Source organism: Terrapene carolina, unplaced genomic scaffold (assembly GCF_002925995.2).
Source record: "Terrapene carolina triunguis isolate 2854851 unplaced genomic scaffold, T_m_triunguis-2.0 Scaffold111, whole genome shotgun sequence".
NCBI lineage: Eukaryota > Metazoa > Chordata > Testudines > Emydidae > Terrapene > Terrapene triunguis.
In genome coordinates this window covers 25,753,132-25,773,269 of record NW_020664462.1, presented here as the reverse complement: position 1 = coordinate 25,773,269, position 20,138 = coordinate 25,753,132, and the positions used below count along the sequence as shown (strand labels likewise).

Below are 20,138 nucleotides of genomic sequence, written 5' to 3'. Positions count from 1 at the left end.
GGATTAGAAAACAGAAGGCCGTGTAGCATACGGTGTACCATTTAAAAGCATATGGCAACATTTTTTTTTTCTCATTGAGCCATAGTGTGGAAGTACATGTCAAAACAACATCCATTTTAACAGAGAAATGGTTAGATCTCAGTATTGATTTACACCCTCTTCACACTTTATGGTGAAATCACAACTCATAGTAACGAGAAAGAGTAGTCAATTTCAAAGGATGACCCCATTTTGTGTTTATCCCCAAAACAAATGTGGAAAAAAAGATAATCAACTAAGAAGGACTCAGGACTGAGAAGGACTTTTCTGTGGAGTTACAACAGAAAAGAATGAAGCCCAATATTTACAAAATGTGCTAAGAAAAGCTAGTCATGGGTCCACTTAGCCACAGGACTGGAAAAAACATTCTCTCTTTCTTTTTAGGACACACAGGTTTGCCTAATGGATTGATGGGGCCAGAGGAGAGAACAGTCTTTATACCTGAACTCCAGACTAACAGAACTGGGATAAAGAGCAGCTAAGCAGGTGTGTGGAGTTTTATGCTGCATTTGTCATTGCTCTTCCTCTCTTGGGGATTGGACTAGATGACCTCCTGAGGTCCTTTCCAACCCTGACATTCTATGAGTCTATGATTTTTTATTCCCTTATTGTAGGTACAATTCATGATTCTTTGTCATTACCATGCCAGTGCCAGCAAAGCATTATGCCCTGCACAGTGAATGGTGATCTCTCTTAAGGAATAGAGGAGGAGGCACAGGCAGATTATGGAGGTGACAGTGTCCTTTTAGGCAAAAATATCTAATTGTACACTCTGGGCAAAGATACCAAAATGGCACATGAGACTAAATGGATGGGATTTTGGCTAGATAGTTTTAAAACATTCCAGAGTGTGCATCTAGAACTGGACTGAGGCAAATACAGTATTTGGGGCCTGCTGTTGGTTGTTGATCTTTTTTCTTCCTTTTACCAACTCAGTCACATAACAACCCACTTGGTCATCTGTCTATGTCATTTCCTCCTGAGTAAAGTTTTTGTTATTTCTGCTCAGCCATGTGTGACAGTTGCCTTTAGTCCCAGACAGGCTCCCAAATCCTGCACTAGTAATAATATAATAGTACTGTGCGTTGAAGGTGGGGTCCATATTTTATCAAAATCATTTGGGAGTTTTCATTGATTTCAATGGGCATTGCATCAGGCCTTACAGAGCACCTCTATCCCAATTCACTTTACATACAATTCAGAAATCCTCAGATCAGCCCTTTGAGGTAAATAGCATTGTCCCCATTTTACAGCTAGGGAAAATAAAACACAGACAGATTTAGTGATATGCCTAAATTCACACAAAGCCAGTAGCCAGGCTAAGAATAGAATCCTCCAGCATTTCTTTTCAGCATTTGTCACCACAGCATTGCAAAGGATTCCGAGGCATACCTCAGACCCACAGCATGCCTGCTGCACACGACTGAACAGAAACAGGGATCACACTCATTTGCAGGGGATGATGAATAAGCAATAGCTCCATAACAGTGAGGAGCAATTTGGGATTGGCCTGCTGGAGCCTGACCACAGTCACAGTACTGTTTTAGTAACATCCTTTTAGATTTGCTGCTGAAGAAGTCTTCCTATTTAGCCTAGACCTAGGGTCACCTCAACACAACCCTTTTTCAAAGATTGGAGCTATGCAAGGGCTTTGTAAAAGGGAATTCACGATTTAGTGATTTCTCCCTCACCTTTATCTTCTTCTTACTGGCATCCATGATCATTTTCCAATCGGATCCATTATTGCTGTAGCCAATCTTGAATTTTTTCATGAACACTTTGTTTTCTCGGTGCTTGCCTCCCTGAACAATTATACCCCGCACTATTTTCTCTTCACCGAGGTCTACTTGAAGCCATTCCTTCGTATACGAGTGAGTAGTTGGTGGCAGTGCCCAGCCTGAACGGCTTGTTATAAGACGAGCATTTTCTGGGATCCAGTTTCGATCAACTTGACTAGATGCTGTAATCTGAGAGTCGGTAATGAGTCCAGACACCATACCCAACATCCCAGAGCAAGGATAATCTATAGAAGAAACAGGCCATGTTTAACAGTTAATTTCTGCAAATTTGATACAGCCATAGCACCAAAGTAGAAAAAGACATGCCACAGCCAGTTCAAAGAATATAAGAAATAACTTGACCCTTTCCTCCAAACTCAAATCTCATTTTGCTTGAGTCTTTAATTTAATTTATTTTTTGTTTACTTAATTTTGTACTTCCTGGTTTCGGAAGGTAGTGGAAGTACCAAAATACCACAAGTATTTCTGGCCTGATGGGAACCAGGAAGTATCAGAAAACTCATTGTCAACTCTATTCTTATGAGTTTTCCAGCCTGATTGCTAAACCAAGGAGGAGAGAGGTCACATCTGAACTTGTGGATGCTTATTCAAATAGAAATTCCAAACATTCTGAAGTTTGCCATTACTGGTTATTAATCAGTAAAGCATTTTGCAGAAATTAGTAACTGTATAAATTCTATATTATTTTGTTACTGGTCTAGATACTAGGTATTTTCATGTTACATTGTTCTGGCTTTGAAATATAAAGTGAACGCCTTAATAAATCTAATAATAAAGCCCTTGGCCTAACTGGGAATATCTTGGAGACTATGGGGTGCGGAAAGAAGGGCCAGGCGAGGGACTGTCAAAAGAGTAACACATGACATAGTAAAATAATTAAAAGAAAACTGTACCCCGCCCCTACCCTGCCCGTTCTCTGAGGCTCCGCCCCCACTCACTCCATCCCTCCCCCTCTATCACTCGCTCTCCCCACCCTCACTCACTCATTTTCACCAGGATGCCTCAGGGCGTTGGGGTGCAGGAGGGGGTGAGGACTCCAGCTGGGGCCAGAAATGAGGACTTCAGGGTGCAGGAGGGGATTCCAGCTGAGGCAGGGGGTTGGGATGCGAGAGGGGATGAGGGCTCCGGCTGGGGGTGTGGGCTCTGGGGTGAGGCCAGGGATGAGGAGTTTGGGGTGCAGGAGGGAGCTCCAGGCTGGGGGGTGGAGCCGAGGGGTTTGGAGTAGGGGAGGGGGCTCCGGGCTGAGGCAGGGGGTTGGGGTGTGGGAGGGGGAACAGGCTCTGGGCTGGGGATGCGGGCTCTGGTGTGGGGCCAGAGATGAGGGATTTGGGGTGCAGGAGGTGGCTCCAGGCTGGGGCTGAGGGGTTGGAGTGTGGGCGGGGAATCTTGGCTGGGGCAGAGGGTGCAGACTCTGGGGTGGGCTGATGATGAGGGGTTTAGGGTGTAGGAGGTGCTCCGGGCTTGGATGGAGTTCGGAGGGCAGGAGGGGGATCAGGGCTTGGGCGGGGGTTGCGTTGAGGAGAAGGTGAGAACTTCGGCTGGGGTGCAGGCTCTGGTGTTGGGCCGGGGATGAGGGATTTGGGATGCAGGAGGGGGCTCTGGGCTGGGGCTGAGGGGTTCAGAAGGCGGGAGGGGGATCAGAGCTGGGGCAGGGGGTTGGGGAGCAGGAGGAGGTCAGGAGTGCAGGCTCCGGGCGGCGCTTACCTCAAGCAGCTAGTGGAAGCAGTGGCATGTTCCCCCTCTGGCTCCTATGTGGAGGCATGGTCAGGCAGCTCTGCACACTGCCCCATCCGCAGGTGCCACCCCCACAGCTCCCATTGGCTGCGGAGCTGGCGCTTGGAGCGGACGCAGTGTGCGGAGCCCTTAGGCTGCCCCAACGCCTAGAAGGCAGAGGGGGGATATGCCACTGCTTCCAGGACCTGTGCGGAGCCGGGCAGGCAGAGAACCTGCCTTAGACTCGCTGCGCCGCCGACTGGACTTTTAGCGGCTGCCGCCAGGGTCCCTTTTCAGCCGAGCGTTCTGGTCGAAAACCGGACACCTGGCAACTCTATGAGAATAGTCATTTTTCAGAGAACAGAATCATTAAAAAGAAAAAGAAGAAAGTGCCAAATGTAAGTACAACAAACGTCAGGTTTTCAAAATCTTCCTGACACCTACCTGTTATCTTACAGCCATAAACTTCAAATCTCAGTGATATCCCATTTTCCCAGCTTGCAGGTCTGATCCGAACAAATCGTGCTAACACTGGCTTGGGAAACGTCCTATACATAACATCAGTGGGGTTGACATTCCCTTGAAATACCTTAAGGAAAAAGGTGGGTTTTTTTTAAATAATGTGTAGTTTAGAATTCTGTGTTTTACACGTACCAACAATCCGAAGTTGAAACAGTTTTTTGCACGGAGGAATATGTCATTATACTCATAGCATAATTTCTGCACGCAACTAAGCCTGGAAGATGCCTCTATATAACATACCAGCGCTTAACAGTTTCTCTGCTGTACTGAGGCTTTGGGAAGAAAATTAAAGAAGACACAATATACATGACAATATTGAATGCAATTGTTAATCCATTATAGTTAGACTGGGATAAATTGGATAGGTCCTGAACCTCATGCTCAGATGAGCTGTGCTCAGTGCATCACATGCGGTGTGGGTAAAGGTAGCTATATGCTGCCTAGATACTCCTGTGAGGACCTGTTTGACCCCCTTCTGCCCAACTCCACCAAGCAAGATAGAACAGCTTCAGGGACCATTAGGTGAGCTGAGGATCACCAGAGTGTAGCAATGGTCTGGCAATGCCTCTTTTCTCCAGGCATATCCCTCATGCCAGGAGTCTGTATGGAGGGTGTGACGTTGTGCAGTCTATATGGTTTTATAAAAACTTGATAATAAGTCAATATAATGTAACTGGGATAGTTTTAGAGAAAATATGGTAATAAGTGAATATAACATAACTGGGATATGCTTCATGCAAAAGGTCTCTTGTAAGGTATCATTACAAAGCTTATAATCTACTGAGTATGATCATCTGATTTGTATAAATGTACCACTCTTGTATCTAAAACTAGAAATATAAAATGTAACTCTGAGGGCCTATTGTAATTATGTAAAGTGTGGGCCATTAATGATGGTTTGGAATCTTGATGACTCCCATTAACCAGGACCATTGTCTGCAGATGACTGTGTTTACCTGTTAGTCTTCCTGTATATGTGTGTGCTGGCAAGTGGGCAATGAAGTCTTGCAGTGACATGTGATCATGTCACCTGAACTGGAATCCATCTTTAACCTGGTGCTTTTCCAGTGGGGGGTGGGGGGGGGGGTGGAAACCCAGAGGGACAAAGGGTTCCCGCCTTATGCAAAAGATATATAAAGGGATGGAAGAGAACAGAGAGGGAGAGAGGAGCCATCATGAAGAATCCCCTAGCTATCACCTGAGCTGGAACAAGAGCTGTACCGGGGAAAGAATTGTGCCCAGGCCTGGAAGGTGTCCAGTCTGAGAAAATACTTACTGAAGCATCTCTGAGGGTGAGATTATCTGTATTCAGTTTGATTAGGCATAGATTTGCGCATTTTATTTTATTTTGCTTGGTGACTTACTCTGTTCTGTCTGTTAGTACTTGGAACCACTTAAATCCTACTGTCTGTATTTAATAAAATCACTTTTTATTTAGTAATTTACTCAGAGTATGTATTAACACCTGGGGGAGCAAACAACTGTGCATATCTCTCTATCAGTGTTATAGAGGGCGAACAATTTATCAGTTTACTCTGCATAAGCTTTATGCAGGGTAAAACGGATTTATCTGGGTTTAGACCCCATTGGGAGTTGAGCATCTGAGTGCTAAAGACAAGCACACTACTGTGAGCTGTTTTCAGGTAAACTTGCAGCTTTGGGACAAGTGATTCAGACCCTGGGTCTGTGTTGGAGCCAGACGGGAGTGTCTGGCTCAGCAAGACAGGGTGCTGGAGTCCTGAGCTGGCAGGGAAAACAGGAACAGGGGTAGTCCTTGCACATCGGGTGGCAGCTCCAAGGGGGGTTCTGTGATCCAACCCGTCACAGAGGGCATAATGTAGGGCCAGCTACACTGGGTCTGTGCCATCCAAGGATTGTGCTATGCTGGAAAAAACCTCAGCTGCCTGGTTAGGGCAGCTTTATGGCTTCTAAGCTTCACTGAGCTGGTGCAAAGAGGCTGTAGTATGAGCCAGGATCTTTGTTTACATGTGACTCAGAATCAAAGATCTGGACTGAATTCAGTGAGGAATTATCTGCATTTTAGGTTGTGTAAAAGTTCCTTTACTGAATCAGGATAAAATATGCATTCCTTTGCTTGTACTTGGACTCTTGAGTTTTGCAGGAAATAATATTGCTTATTTTGACCTTCTGTTATGTAAATTCTTCTTAACAAATACCAAAGTTCTTCTTTTGTCTTGTATAGTGAGGTTTAATCCTTATAGCTGATTGTTTTCAATCTTCTAGGATCCTGTCTTTGACCCTTTAGGCCAATGGTCAAACAATAAGTCCCACAAATAAATATTGTATTGGTCTCTGTTTTCTTGTTGATAAGCATGCTCCTCTGTAATAGGGCCAAAACTTCTAAAAGTCTTAGTCCAAAGAAGGTGACTCAGTTTCCTGCTTCTTCCTCAAATAGAGTGAAGACAAAATTTCCTGTTTTTTTTAAATGAATGTAGGCTTAAGAACTTCTCCTTTTATGGGAGATTTGACGGTTTCTTACACATAATTCCAATTTTCCTGTCTATTTTCAGTTGCTGCATTGATTTGGTGGGTTAGCTGCATGCAGCCATCAGCTCATCACCCTAAGTTATTCATTAAAGAATTTAATGTATTGGATTTGTTATCTAGGGAGAGCTTCTAGACTGACGTCCAGCTTCTGATCCATTTCTTGCGGCAAAATCTTTCCAAGAAGAATTGGTCTGGTTTTTCTTAGTGGGTGAGTCTGGATGGGCCCAATGATTCTGACTAAAAGGCATGGAACTCCAGGTTATGCTATAGCTGTAAACCTTTCAAAATGAAAGCCTCCTCAAAGAGCTGTGTAGTTTCATGAGCTTGTTGCTGCATCAATAGCCCCAGTTCCCCTACCTTTTGGTTTTTGATCAGGGATATAAAAATGGAATGTCAGCCTGGTTTAGTTCATGTAATTTTTTTTTTTTTAGTACTCTTACCTACAATATAACATTGCTGTTTTACATCGGATTTGCTTTGACTAGAGAAAAAAAAATGTAAACTCTTCTAACCAATAAATCAGAGCGGTCAAATCTTTTGATAAACAAAGCAGAGCATGTACAACAGCCATGTAAATTGTAAGTTTTCCAAGGAGACTGAATTTTGAGACTAGTTGTGAAAGAGGCATTTGTTCTGAGCACACGACTAACAACCAGGAACCCCTGAGTTCTAATACCACCTCCAACATTGATTTCCTCCATGATTTTGGATGAGTCACTTAATATGTCTATTTCTATTTAGGTTCTTATACAGTGCCCACCATTGTGGCATTTGACCTTGTCAGCTTCCCCTCATTTATAAAACAGGGATAAAAGTACTATATCAAGTGGCTGCTTTGAGGATTAATTTATTATTGTTCATTAAAGTGCTTAGAAGTTTGAATCAGCTACATAAGTGATAGAGATTATCATCATTTTGAGTGGACACTTTTGTTGAAGGTATGAGATAGGACTGTAAGATACAGACATGTCAAGATTACATAGATATGTTTATATATTTATATTACATAACTATGGCAGGACTTCAACAGCCGTGTCTGCTCAAAACAGCTATCTTGAAAGAAGGCAGCATGGAGTAATTCAGTTTCCATTAGGTCACATTAGAAACTATTGGGAACACTGGCTTCTGAGTGAGCATGTGAGTAGGCGAGAGCAGACCACTCATGTGAGTAGGGTGAGCAGAATTTGGCCCTTAAACAAATTACCTTCATGCCCACGATGGCAGATAATGAGGATTTTTCTTACAAGTGGTAAACACTGTTTCAGTTGGAGGGCGGAGAGGGCAAATCCATAGACAAATGGACTAGGGAAGGTGATTTAATAATCTTTATAAGGCTGCAGAGATCTGCATAGTCATCTATCTGAGGTACTTATATGACCCCCATCACTGTAGTGTCTAAGAGTATGTCTACACTGCAATTAGACACCTGCGACTGACCATGCCAGCTGACTCATGCTCATGGGGCTTGGGCTAATGGGCTGTTTACTAGCGGTGTAGATGTCCAGGCTCAGGCTGGAGCCTGGGTTCTAGAACCCTGAGAGGTGGAAGGGTCCCAGAGCTCGGGCTGCAGCCTGAGCCTGAACAGCTACACTGGAATTAAACAGCTCCTGAGCCCGAGCCCCACAAGCCCGAGTCGGCTGGCATGGGCCAGCCATGTCTAACTGCAGTGTAGATATACCCTAAGAGCCTCACAATCTTTTAACGAATTTATTTACCTAGCCCTTCTGTGAAGGAGGGAAGTACTATTATCCCTATTTTACAATGGGGAGCTGGGGCACAGAGAGACTAAAGTGCTTTACCCAGGGTCACACAGGAAGTCTGTTGTGGTGCAGGGAATTGCATTTTCGTTTCCCACATCCCAGGCTCGGGCCCTAACCCCTTGATTATCCTTCCTGTCTCATTATTGTAGCTACTATGATGGTTTACTACTTGACAAGAGTGAGGTGAAATGGAAAAGACTTACCAAAGGTTTATTTCCCTCCTTAAGCGTAATCCAGTCTTCTCCATTGGAGCTGACATCTACTCGATATGATTTCACATAATATTTTTTCTTAGTTTCCTTTGAGATGGCTCCCTGGGTTCCGATGCCGGATACAAATCGGAGAAGGCCTAGGTCTACCTGTGATAACAAATATGGAGATGTGGACAATCTGTTTAGAGCATAATAATGTTATAATAGCAGAAAACAGCCTTGTTTCCAAAGGAGCATAAGGGGTTACTAAAAAAAGAAAAGTATCCTATTATTGATGTCAATGTGGCCTGTAGCTCCTTATCTGTGACTGTGCATCAATTTATTCCTAAACTATATTACGATAGTATGTGAAAACATCTGCCTTTTCAGTCAAGAGGTATATAGTAAAAGGTTCTCTTTCATATATAGGAGAGGCACCACAGACTCCCATCAACTTTAATGGATCATGCTCCAGGAACTATTATTATTTATTATTGTAGTGACTAGGAGCCTCACTCATGGACCAGGACACCATTGTGCTAAGTGTTGTACACAGAACAAAAAGACAGTACCTGATAAACTTATTTGAAAAAATCCTCGGTAAATACCTGTTCTGAAAAACACAGTGCAGTTGAATCATTAGAATTCAGGGCTGGTCTATGCTAGAAAATTCGATTGATCCAGCTACATTGCTCAGCGGTGTGAAAAAACCACAATGTCGTTAACCCGACCTAAGTCCTCATGTAGACAGAGCTAGGTCAATGGAAGAATTCTTCCATCGACCTAGCTACCCCCTCTCGGGGAGGTGGTTTTACTACAGAGAGGGCAGAACCCCTCCCATTGCTGTAATAAGTGTCTATACTGAAGCACTACAGCTGTGCCATTAGCATTTTAAGTGTAGATATAGCCCTACTGCTGGGGAAATGAATGCCACTCTATGTGCATTTCTATGCAGTATATATTTATATATATATATATATATGTATAGTATGTTAGATGCATTCTCGCTCCCTCCCTCATCCAAACAGACAGGATCCAAAGGGTTGAGGGCAACCAAGATGGTTTCTAATAAGTAGATCGATAATCATAGCTCCATAACTTTTATTCCTTCCTTATTTTCTGTCTTTGTGCAAAACAGTAAGAAGTGCTAATTAAAATTGAGATCTTCCAAAAAGCTGGATGCTTGCTTTTGCCTCTTATAACAATTTATTTAATTTCAATATAAGAAATATAGTTATTCACAAAATATTAGCCCTACTAATTTACTCCCCTAAAAGGAACAAAAGACAGAGACTCCATGAAGTCCACTAGGAACTTCACTATTGCTACTGATTGTATGTGGAAAGTGCCCAGATACTACAGTGATGGGCAGCACTATAAAACCCTAAGGTAGACAGATTTACAACAGTCACATGAGTCTTTATAATTAATTCTGTAGGAGTGAGATTGATAAAATCATGTTCCTAGTCAACGTATGTCACTAAAACTTAAAAATGTCACTGTAAAAGAAAAAGAAAGTTGTCTTGTATAATGTGGCAATACAGCTATCATTAAGGAATAAATTGCTCGAATATTTGGTTCCTGCACAAATCTCTATTGAACCCCTCTCCCCAGCTACAGCATAATATCCTAGTGCCCAGCCATTAATAGATTGAATTAACTCCTCTTGTGCTAATGTCCCATGCATGTCTCAGGCTTTTTCATTATTTTCAAAGCATGCAGGATGCAGAATGTATGTCTCCAGTGTTCCACAAGCATCCTTTTTCCTGGATGTATGTCATACACCCAAAGGCACCGGAGTGGCTAAATCAATATGCTCTGCATTCTTTCTCAGATAGCTGTAGGAAGTGTTATTCAGGACAGGGTAGCTGCTATTTCGATTTCCATGTCATATATAAGTCGTTTTGAAGTCCTGCAACAAAAGAACAGTAGCCCTGTGTGGGAAGGATAGTGCTGGCTTTCAGTGCAAAACCCTTGTCTCTGCCATGGTTTTTAAGGCTGGTAATGCCAATACTTGCATTTTAGTTTGATGAATCAAAAAAAGTCTCTGCATCTGAATTTCTAGGGATGAAATGCTGCAAAGATTTGTTTGTAATAGGAAAAAAAATTCTCTCTCTCTCTCTTAAAAAAAAAAATCCCAACACTGTCATACAAAAACAATCAAGTGATTTAAAGTTACTGGAGAGCCTCAAATGTTAGATTGCTACAATCTGAAAGTTCATGGGGGAGTCTGGGTATCATTGCACAGAGCAATCTCAACTTAACTTGAAATGCTCTCAAAATTGTACTCTGCTGATTGTAAAGTGTGCTGCACAGAGTCATGTCCAATATCACATTCACTTCCAAGCTGAAGTGCACTTGAAAATCTGGAAGTCTGAGGGAGTGTAGTGCTGAGTTATTTAAATGAACTGCTTCTCTTAAAATTTCCAACAGCTCTTCAGGTTTGAAATGATTAGGGTCCTAAGCATGTACAGTTCCAGCTGATTTGAAATGACTCTAGTGGTTTTTTTTTTATTTTTTAACATACAGTCTGTAATTCATTTTGAATGAAGTCAAGCGACAGTCTGTTATGAGAGTTCTAGATATTTGAAGCCAAGCTAAAACTTAACATCAGAGGCTAAGGGAAACGTTTGACTCTGAAGCAAACAATTATTGTCCTCAAACCAGACCTTCAAAACCATGTTTATGAATCCTTCTTACTAACTGAGGTGATAGCAATAATATAAAAAAGATGGAAACTACCCTGGAAACTGCATAAGATGTCCTCCCGTGCTTTTAAACTCCCCATCACCGAATTCTCATATTAATCACTTTGAGTTATCCAAAACTGCGTTTTTCTTTCTAATGTTCATTAAGGATGACCATAAAGCTTTACAACCTGTTTAGAGAAGGGCTCTATTGGCGAAATTCACCTCTGTGCAAAGGGTTTAAGTGTTGCATAGGCCTCTGCACAGAGGTGAATTTCAACCTATATCCAAATTCCTACTACCCACTGGCAACTGAAGGTACCAAAAAGATAACTCTGGTCAGACACAAATGCTCAGTGTTAGAATTTTCAGAAGAACCATCTTCAGAGGGCAATACTTCAAGGACAGCTGTGTCATCATTTCTTATGCTTTTGGGGTTGAGCTTATAAGAACAGCTGTACCTACACTTTCCAGTAGGGTCTGTATATGACAGTATGCTCACTTTTCCACAAAGGCTTCCAAACATTAATGTACAGAGATTGCCCATTTTTCTAACTCAGTCAGCCCATCTCCATTTGTGATAGATTATTTGACAGCTGGCTTTTTGTTTTATATTAGTTGTATTTTGATACGTTGGTTTGAAGAACTTCTGTTTCGCGTTAATTTGAACTGTGGAGGGATGTGGTGATGAAAGACTGTACATCTGAAGCAGAACATCAAATGCATTCACTAAAATTATTTGACGTTTCACTCAGTGTGTGATAAACAAACATCTGGTATTTATTTTCTGGGATGCAAACTATTTTGTAGAAGTTTATTGCGCTTTGTGTGGCTGAGTGGCCGTTATCTGAGCTAGCCTACACAATCCACAATAGTGACATCATGACACGTCACTTCCAATACCAGGATTTTATTTTTGATTATAGTATCTCGATTGTTCTCTTCTTGAGTCTTTCCCTGCCTTCATTCAGATGAAAACTTATATCCCTTCTCAAAAATAATGCATTAGGGCCTGATCCCATGAACTCTGCTTAGGGTGTTACTTGTTACAATGAGATTACTTATGTTGGCAAGCATTACACTTGGTAGCAAATATATAAAGGATTGGGTCCTTAGCTTGCATGAAATGAGGAAAATCTCAAATATATCATTTTTCTGGGCGAGAAATGGTCCTATCAAGGGAAAATAGTTGTTCTTGCTTACTGCATAAGACTTCTTAAAGCAATTCCTGCCCTGTGAAAGCATATTGAAAGATGCTGACTGTTTCAGCATATGAACTATTGCCTCACTATTTATTCTGCAATGCCTCTTAGCATCCAGTAAAAATACTTTTTATAGCGGCACTATTGTCTGACAAACTATAGGAGTCACATTCCTGAGATATAGATATGCAAAATGCTGCACACATATTTTTTTCAAAACCACTTAAGGAGGAGGACAAAGTAGCATATGTAGCACTGTGCAGTAAATCATGTAGCAAATCTCTGCAAACTGCTGGTTAAAGAGCAGCATGTAGCTTGCAAGCCATGAAATGAATATTACTGCTTCCTATAATCATAGATAATCATGTCATAATGAGGAAGGCCTTATTTTCAAAATGAAAATCTGCTTTGCTCAATATAATACAGTCCACTGTGGCGGTCATGGCAAGGGAATTGTTACCAGCTTTTAACACCCTTACTGTAGGCCTGGGCAACAGCCTGAGAAAATAAAGGACAAAGGGCTAGAGTTTGATTAACAACAGGAAGCTATTTGTTGTGAGCATCTCTTGTGGCTTGAAAAGCTGTATAATTCATCACTTAACATTGCATACCAAAGTAAATATTGTTAGAGAATTGTGTCATTTCCTTAGATAACACAGATGAACTATGGTGGTACTTCACTGCCCTACTATCTACTACTCTAATTATGCAAGGGTTGATCAGCATTGTCTTTCATTAGCATACCTTTTTTTTTAGCTGCTGTTGATTTGATTGATCACTTGGCCCATGCTGTGTGTAGAACTATTATTCAATTCCTTTATTTATCGATATTTAAGTCACATGGGTTACAGCCTTTAATTGAAACTCTAAAGGAACTTTTAATTTACTTGGCAAATCAAATTAATTACAATAGTCTTCATCCCTGAAATCTGTGGTCATTACAAAAGTACAACTCCTTGACTCATTGACTTCCACTTTGGCTTTAAGTGAGTAAAATGTATCCTCTTTGTGCAAAACTCCCATTGATATTAATGATAGCTCCATAAGGAGAATAAGGAGAGAGTATGGCCCTTAAAGTGGGATCTATCATGCACCAATGGACTGAATGGGAGCTTTCTCATTGACCTCAGCAGGAGCAGGGCCTAAGTGCAGTAGTAGAAATGTATACTCAATATAAGTATGAAACAGATGATGGGGCAAACATTTGTGTTAAAGGAAAAAATATCACAGCAGGAAAACAAGAGCTGCCCTTGCTTTAGTAGTTGAAATATTCTTTACAGTCTTAGCTTCGAGCCTAAATCCCCATTGCTGCTTTGTAACAGTAAAACTTAAATGTAAAGGAGGCTATTGCATTCAGGCACTGACATTGGTGTTGCAGTACTGAGTACAGAGAGATTTTTCTTAGAGGCAGATTAACCAGCTTCTATAGGAGAAAACTTTGGAAAAGGATGAAAAGGTTTGGCTGCAAGGTATAAAGGAGCTTCAGCAACTGTCAGCACAGTGCTTGCTGAAGAAAGAAAAATGCATAAAGTGTAAGAAAAATGAAGTCCAAAACGAAAAAAGAAAAGACCTCTGTTTTTTGACTGAGAAAAGATAATGCTTGTGTGGGCTGTGTTGCATCTGGATTCATGGCACATTCTCCCACTCTTATGTTAATTTTTTTTTGCATAAATCAGAAGCAACTAATTAAAAAAGAAATATTTAATTCTGACATGTTCTTTGAACTGGTGTTCCATCTGGTTCTATTTGAATAGTAAAATCTGCTGTAGTTGTAAAAATTGGCAAGCAGCACTCTGGTAAAGAGAAACAAAAGAGACTCAGTACAGCAGGTTAATACACTAGCATTTCAACTTGAGACATTTCCAGAATTCAGCATACCACATCGCTCCAGTATGGAAAGTATAAAGATCAAATGTGAAAGAAAAATGCTGTTAGTGAGGTGGGAGAAGCACTGCCACTGGTCTACATTAACTTGGTGTGATATTTATAGTGTGAGTCTTTGAAAAGAGTTTGGATTCAAAGTACAGGGAATGCAATGTTATGATGAAATGGGATAAATGTATTTGATGAAATGCATTCATTGCATACACAATGCTGAGAAACAAGTCTTCAAATACTCATTTCTATGTTCTACTAAAATATATATTTTAAAAAATTTATGAAGTAACATAATTATATTCAGAAGAATCAGAAAAATACCTTCTTCCTAAGTTATCTCATACCTGATAACTCCTTAGAACCTGGACACTAAGATACAATAAACTCTGATAACAAAGAGAAGAAAATGTAATAGTATTTGGATTTCTATGGACTCCAGAATCTAAGTAATCAGCATCTTATGCAATTTGAAACCTCCCAGTAGCAATGAACAGAAAGGCTGATGTACTTCTAGTGCTTTAGAAAAAGATTGTTTTACGTCTTCAAGAAGCATATCTAATTGTGAAATATTACTTCTTTTAAATGAAAACCTTTGCTTCAACTCTGCATTAACTTGCAGATGGATACCTAAGACATGTACAATGACTGGGTCAGAAAAAGAAAAAAATGTGAATGGCTCTTTTCTCCAGCTAAGATACTTAGGAACCCTTGCTGAGCAATACATGATTCAAGAACTTAATACTTTTAATTAACGTTTTTGAATGCTTATTTGTAATTTACATTTAATTTTAAACCTGAGTTTAATCCTGTGATCTGGAATGAAGACAAGTACTTAGTACAGTCTGAATGTAACCTTCCCAAGTTTGTGTTAGAGACTATAGAAATGGGAAACTCTATAGCAATACTTACAGAACCGGTTTCTTCTAATAGAAGATCATAATTATAGGACTTTTTTCAAAGTTAATGAGTAACTAACACTCACAAATGAAATGCAAGCACCCCAAAGTCTCCCAGTCAAACTGCTTCCCATGTGAGAAGCTGGGCTTTGTGTGGGAAGCAGTGAATTTCACCTATACAGCACTGTTGTGACATTCTTTTGCCAGTTACAGTAATCACAGGTAATCACGTCCCAGAGGTATCATAGGGCGTAGGTACCAGGACCTTGTTGCCTAATACATTTTGGCATTCTGAATCCAAGTACATTACTGTACACATGTAAACACACACAAATAACCTTAGCTGCCCCCTATTTTCTGCTTTACCACCGACACTAATGCAGTAGGAGGACGTTGGTAAGCATGAGGAAGAGATATATTATAATGGATAAAACTTCTACTGACTTAGATTTTGATCTTCCAAATAGATCTGCCTGTGTAGCCACTGACATCCAGAAAGAGACCCAAAGATAGATCTGATATTCATGAGCATGGGAGTAGGTAAGTACTTTTGAGTTACATGGGCATATCCACAGTTTCTTGTTATCTGTGAGCAGCTCTCACTTTCTCAACATTTGGCACAATCTCTGCAAATCAGGCAATTGCTCACTTTTTTCTGCATTCATTTTTTCTCTTTTAAAGGGGGCTGTCAAGTTTGTCAGGCCAAAAAATTGACTCCCCATTTCTAGCACAGCACATGGTGCATGTTGTTTTTTGTTTACTGTTAGCCTAACAATAAGTCAAGTCTTTTAAAAATATATAGGCTTCATGCTTTCCTCCTGGGGGGAAAATCCAGTATCTATGGTGAGATGCTGTGGTCACTGGCATGCTATAAACAGAGAGAAAGAGAGAGAGGGATAAAGTACATACATAGAAGGGTCACCTTGCAGTGTCCTTAGTATGTTCCCTCTCAATTAATTTAGACTTTTTTAATATTCTCAATTTAATATTCCCACAGGGTATGAGATCTGGAAATGCAGCAGAAGCCAAGCAACATTGGCACAGATCCTGTCATATAGGTAACCAACCCCTAAGTCGGTGGTTCTCAACCTATTTACCATTGTGGGTCACATCCAATACTACCTGTATGGCCCTGAGGATGTCACATAGGCTGCAGCTCTGTGCTGATTGGGCCGCAAGTGGCCCATGGGCCATAGGTTGAGAACCACTGCCCTAAGTGGTGATCTCTGAGCCCCCTCCTCCCTTCTGACAGCATTTCTGAAGAACCTGCCCTGCTATTGGCTCTCTCCTGGTGCTAAAGGAGGGGAGTGTGGGGCTGGGGGAATTGCAGAAGGAAGGTAATTGTAATTCAAACTATATTAATTGCCATAAGGATTTAACTTGGAAATCTTTCAGTAGCTGAAGGGAACCTGATGTGTTGAGTGGCCGTTCCCCAGTCCTGCTCTTCTCCCAGCACAACCTGTCTAGCTCAAACCATGCAGATTTCACGTTGATGGGTTTCCAAGGGCAGGGGATGATGCTATGGAGCTGCTGCTCCACTTCTCTGTGCTCTCCACCCTGTTCCTGCAGAAGTTGCTCCCCTCAAGCAATGTGAAAGGGACATCTATCTATCTTTAGCATCTTGGTTTCTGAAAGCAAATACCAGAGTAGATTTCCTGAGGTAAGGATGTCATTACATAGAGGACCACTGACAAGGAACATCAATTCTTCTGGCCAAACAACATTGATAATACCACTTTAAAATTATTTCCATACTATAAGGGTCGTGTAAGTCCAGAGCAGAACCTGACCTTAATCGGAGTTATATTGGTAAATCAAGGGAAATGCCTAATCTAAAGCGTGTTTTACTTTAGCCACTTCATTCAGTATTAAAATAATCTGCAGCCTTAATATAGTTTGTTAAAATATGCAGCTGCCTCAATTCATACCATAATGGGACAAGCTCATCCCTGGAGTAGCTTCAGTTAAGCTACACCATGAATGAATTTGGATCAATGCATTCAACATAGGAGGCTGCAAAGGAGAGAAGGAACAGGCGACATAGGTACAGCTGGTTGTTAGAAGTTATGTGTAAACAGTCTCTGAAGAAAAGCCAGTTGTTCCTGAGAGCAGATGAGGTGAGTCTCAGTTTAATGTTTGGTCAGCTATGTGCGGGAAGCTTTGTTTATCAGACAGCTATGAAGTTTGCACTGATGCCCCTTTGAAGATCATTTAAAAAAATAGAAAAAAAAATTAAACTTTCATAGGTGAGCCAAAAATGGAACTTTCCCCCTGTAGAAATATACCCTTCTCCACTCCCTATCTTCTGGGGGCAGAGGAGTAACAAAACATGGGAGAGAAGTTGAATTGCCTTGTGAAGGGCAGGTATTTACTACATGGAGAGAATCTCCTTTGTCCTTCCACCTTACTTATTGAGTAAATAAAAGTGTAATCTAGTGGCAAAAACTAAGACAAAAAGGCAGGGAAACACAGGGACATATGAGGCAAATAACACAGCAACAGAAACCCTGGAGCATGGTTGGGGGAATAGGGATGGACCCACAAGACCCATAAAATCCTCAGCTTTATACCATTGTACAAGTGTGGAAAGAATAGGCAAAAAATGCCTGATAGTCTCAGTGAGATGCTCTGCAGTAAAATAAATATGTCCATCATCTTCAGAATGATGGACAGGCCCCACAGGCACAAAGCTCTCTGGCTCAGTAACAACTATCCTTATAACACACCTCAGCTGTGTGTTCTGACCCACAGCCCCATATTTCTAACTGTTACCCTCCATCATTCTCTTCCCCCTTCTGCCACTGCTGCAGTCTGACACCTGCCCTGTCTTGCAGATTAATTTTATTTCTGTTGCACTTAAAGTCAAATCCTGCTCCTTCCTTCATATCTACAGATGGCGTTGGCTGCAGTGGAACTGGTGGGATTCCACTGCATGATGGTGGGAGGCAGAACTAGAGGAGCCCACACAGGGGCTCTGCTTGGCTCCAAAGGGGCTTTTTTCTTATACCTGTGGAGGAATGTGATGGGGTGTACTTCCCACACTGGTTCTGAGAGGGCTGAGATAGGACAGATGGGCCCAATCAACCAATTAGGCTGCAAGCTGGGAAAATTAAGGGTTGGAGGAAAGCCCTAATTAGAAGGAGGCTCACCTGAGCAGAGGTGGGCTGAGCTAGTAAAAACTCAGGAATCTGGCAGCAGTAAAGGCTGCTGGGAAAGTCTGTAGTCACTCTCTGGGAGAAGGGAGGAGTGTTTGGAGTCTGGGAGGGTGGCAAACTCAGAGTGGGGGAGTGCCAGGTGATAGTAAGGAAAGGGCTCATGGAAAGGCGGCAAGGTTGAGAATGTAACAGACCTGGGCTGCTGATTAGAGGGTCTCTGAGCTAGAACCTGGAGTTGAGGGCAGCCTGGGTTCCCCCCACTAGCCATTGAGGTAGTGAGTGGGAAGATTGCCTAGGCCTGAGGAAGTGGCAATGAGGTGGTGAATGGGAAGACTGCCTAAGATTGCTGAAGAAAGACTTTGATAGCCCTGAAGAGGAAAAATGCATATAGTGACCTGGCTGGAGGGTCAAGCCACAAAGAGGCGGCAGCAGCTTGAGTGAGACAAACAGAGAGATGGTGTGCAACTATGGGTATGTCTACACCCAGCCGCTAGTTCGGCGGCTGGGAATCGAAGTTCTGGGTTCGACTTATCGCGTCTTGTCTGGACGCGATAAGTCGAACCAGGAAGTGATCGCCGTCGACTGCGGTACTCCAGTTAGACGAGAGGAGTACCGCGGAGTCGACGGGGGAGCCTGCCTGCCCCGTGTGGACCGAGGTAAGTTCGAACTAAGGTACTTCGAACTTCAGCTACGTTATTCACGTAGCTGAAGTTGCGTACCTTAGTTCGAATTGGGGGGTAAGTGTAGACCAAGCCTATGTGAAGGCACATTGGCCTTGGGAGTTAATCCCTTGAATGGCCAGGAGGAGGTGCCATTCTAGCAGTGAGAAGAACACCCTGGCACATGGAGATCTGGAGCTGGGCTGGGAAGCATGTGCATAGCTAGTAGGTCCTGATTATGTTGATCCACTGGCTCCTCCATAATGGGTGACATGACCAGAGTAGCCTATTGCAATAAGGCTACAAGTGCAGCCTTGGCATGCTCCCATATGCTGGAGATAGGATTGCCCCCTAAGGCCCATAGGATCCCGCTATATCAAGGCTGGCTGTCAAGGTCAACAGAGGGGTAGGAAGGTTTTTCTGTCATACCTAGGGTTACCATTCATCCGGATTCCCCCGGACATGTCCAGCTTTTAGAGTTAAAAATAGTGTCCGGGGGGAATTTGTAAATGTCCGGACTTCTCCCCTTCCCTTCCCCCCCCCCCCCCCCGCCCCCCCCCCCCCCCCCCCCCCCCCCCCCCCCCCCCCCCCCCACCCGCAGAGCACGCGCTGCTGACAGGGCAGCTGGCCGGATGGTGCCACTTACATGGGGCTCCGACAGCCAGAGAGAGCCCCTCCTCCACTTCCCCCTCCTCTCCCCTGCAGCTGAGAGCACTCCCTCACTCCCTCCCTGCATTCGCAGTTCACCAGCCGGCCGTTCGCACCGGCAGTCTGGAGCTCCTCCCCCTGCTCCTCCTCCCCGGCACGCTGGTCTGAGCGGCAGAGTAAGGGGGCCAGGGGGTCGGAGAAGGGGCAGGGAGGTTCTGGAGGGGGCAGTCAAGAGACAGGGAGGGGGGGGTCGGGCGTTCGGGGGCGGGCTTTCTGGGGGTGGGGGTGTGGATAAGGTTTTGGGCAGTCAGGGTACAGGTAGGGGGTAGGATCCTGGGGGGGGCAGTTAGGGTGGGGGGGTCTCAGGAGGGGGCAGTTAGGGGACAAGGAACAGGGAGGCTTAGGTAGAGGGTGGGGTTCTGGAGGGCAGTTAGGAGCAGGGGTCCCAGGAGGGGTAGTCAGGGGACAAGGAGCGGGGGGG

General features: G+C 42.9%; 1 protein-coding gene across 1 annotated transcript in view; it reads right to left on the bottom strand.

Annotated features, from left to right (window-relative positions):
* Positions 1 to 20,138, bottom strand: part of NRP1 (neuropilin 1) — a 71,214-nt gene that overhangs the window by 37,447 nt on the left and 13,629 nt on the right. The window contains 3 exon segments of the mRNA XM_029911621.1: positions 1,731 to 2,062; positions 3,996 to 4,140; positions 8,545 to 8,700. Coding sequence (XP_029767481.1) covers positions 1,731 to 2,062; positions 3,996 to 4,140; positions 8,545 to 8,700 — 633 coding nt within the window.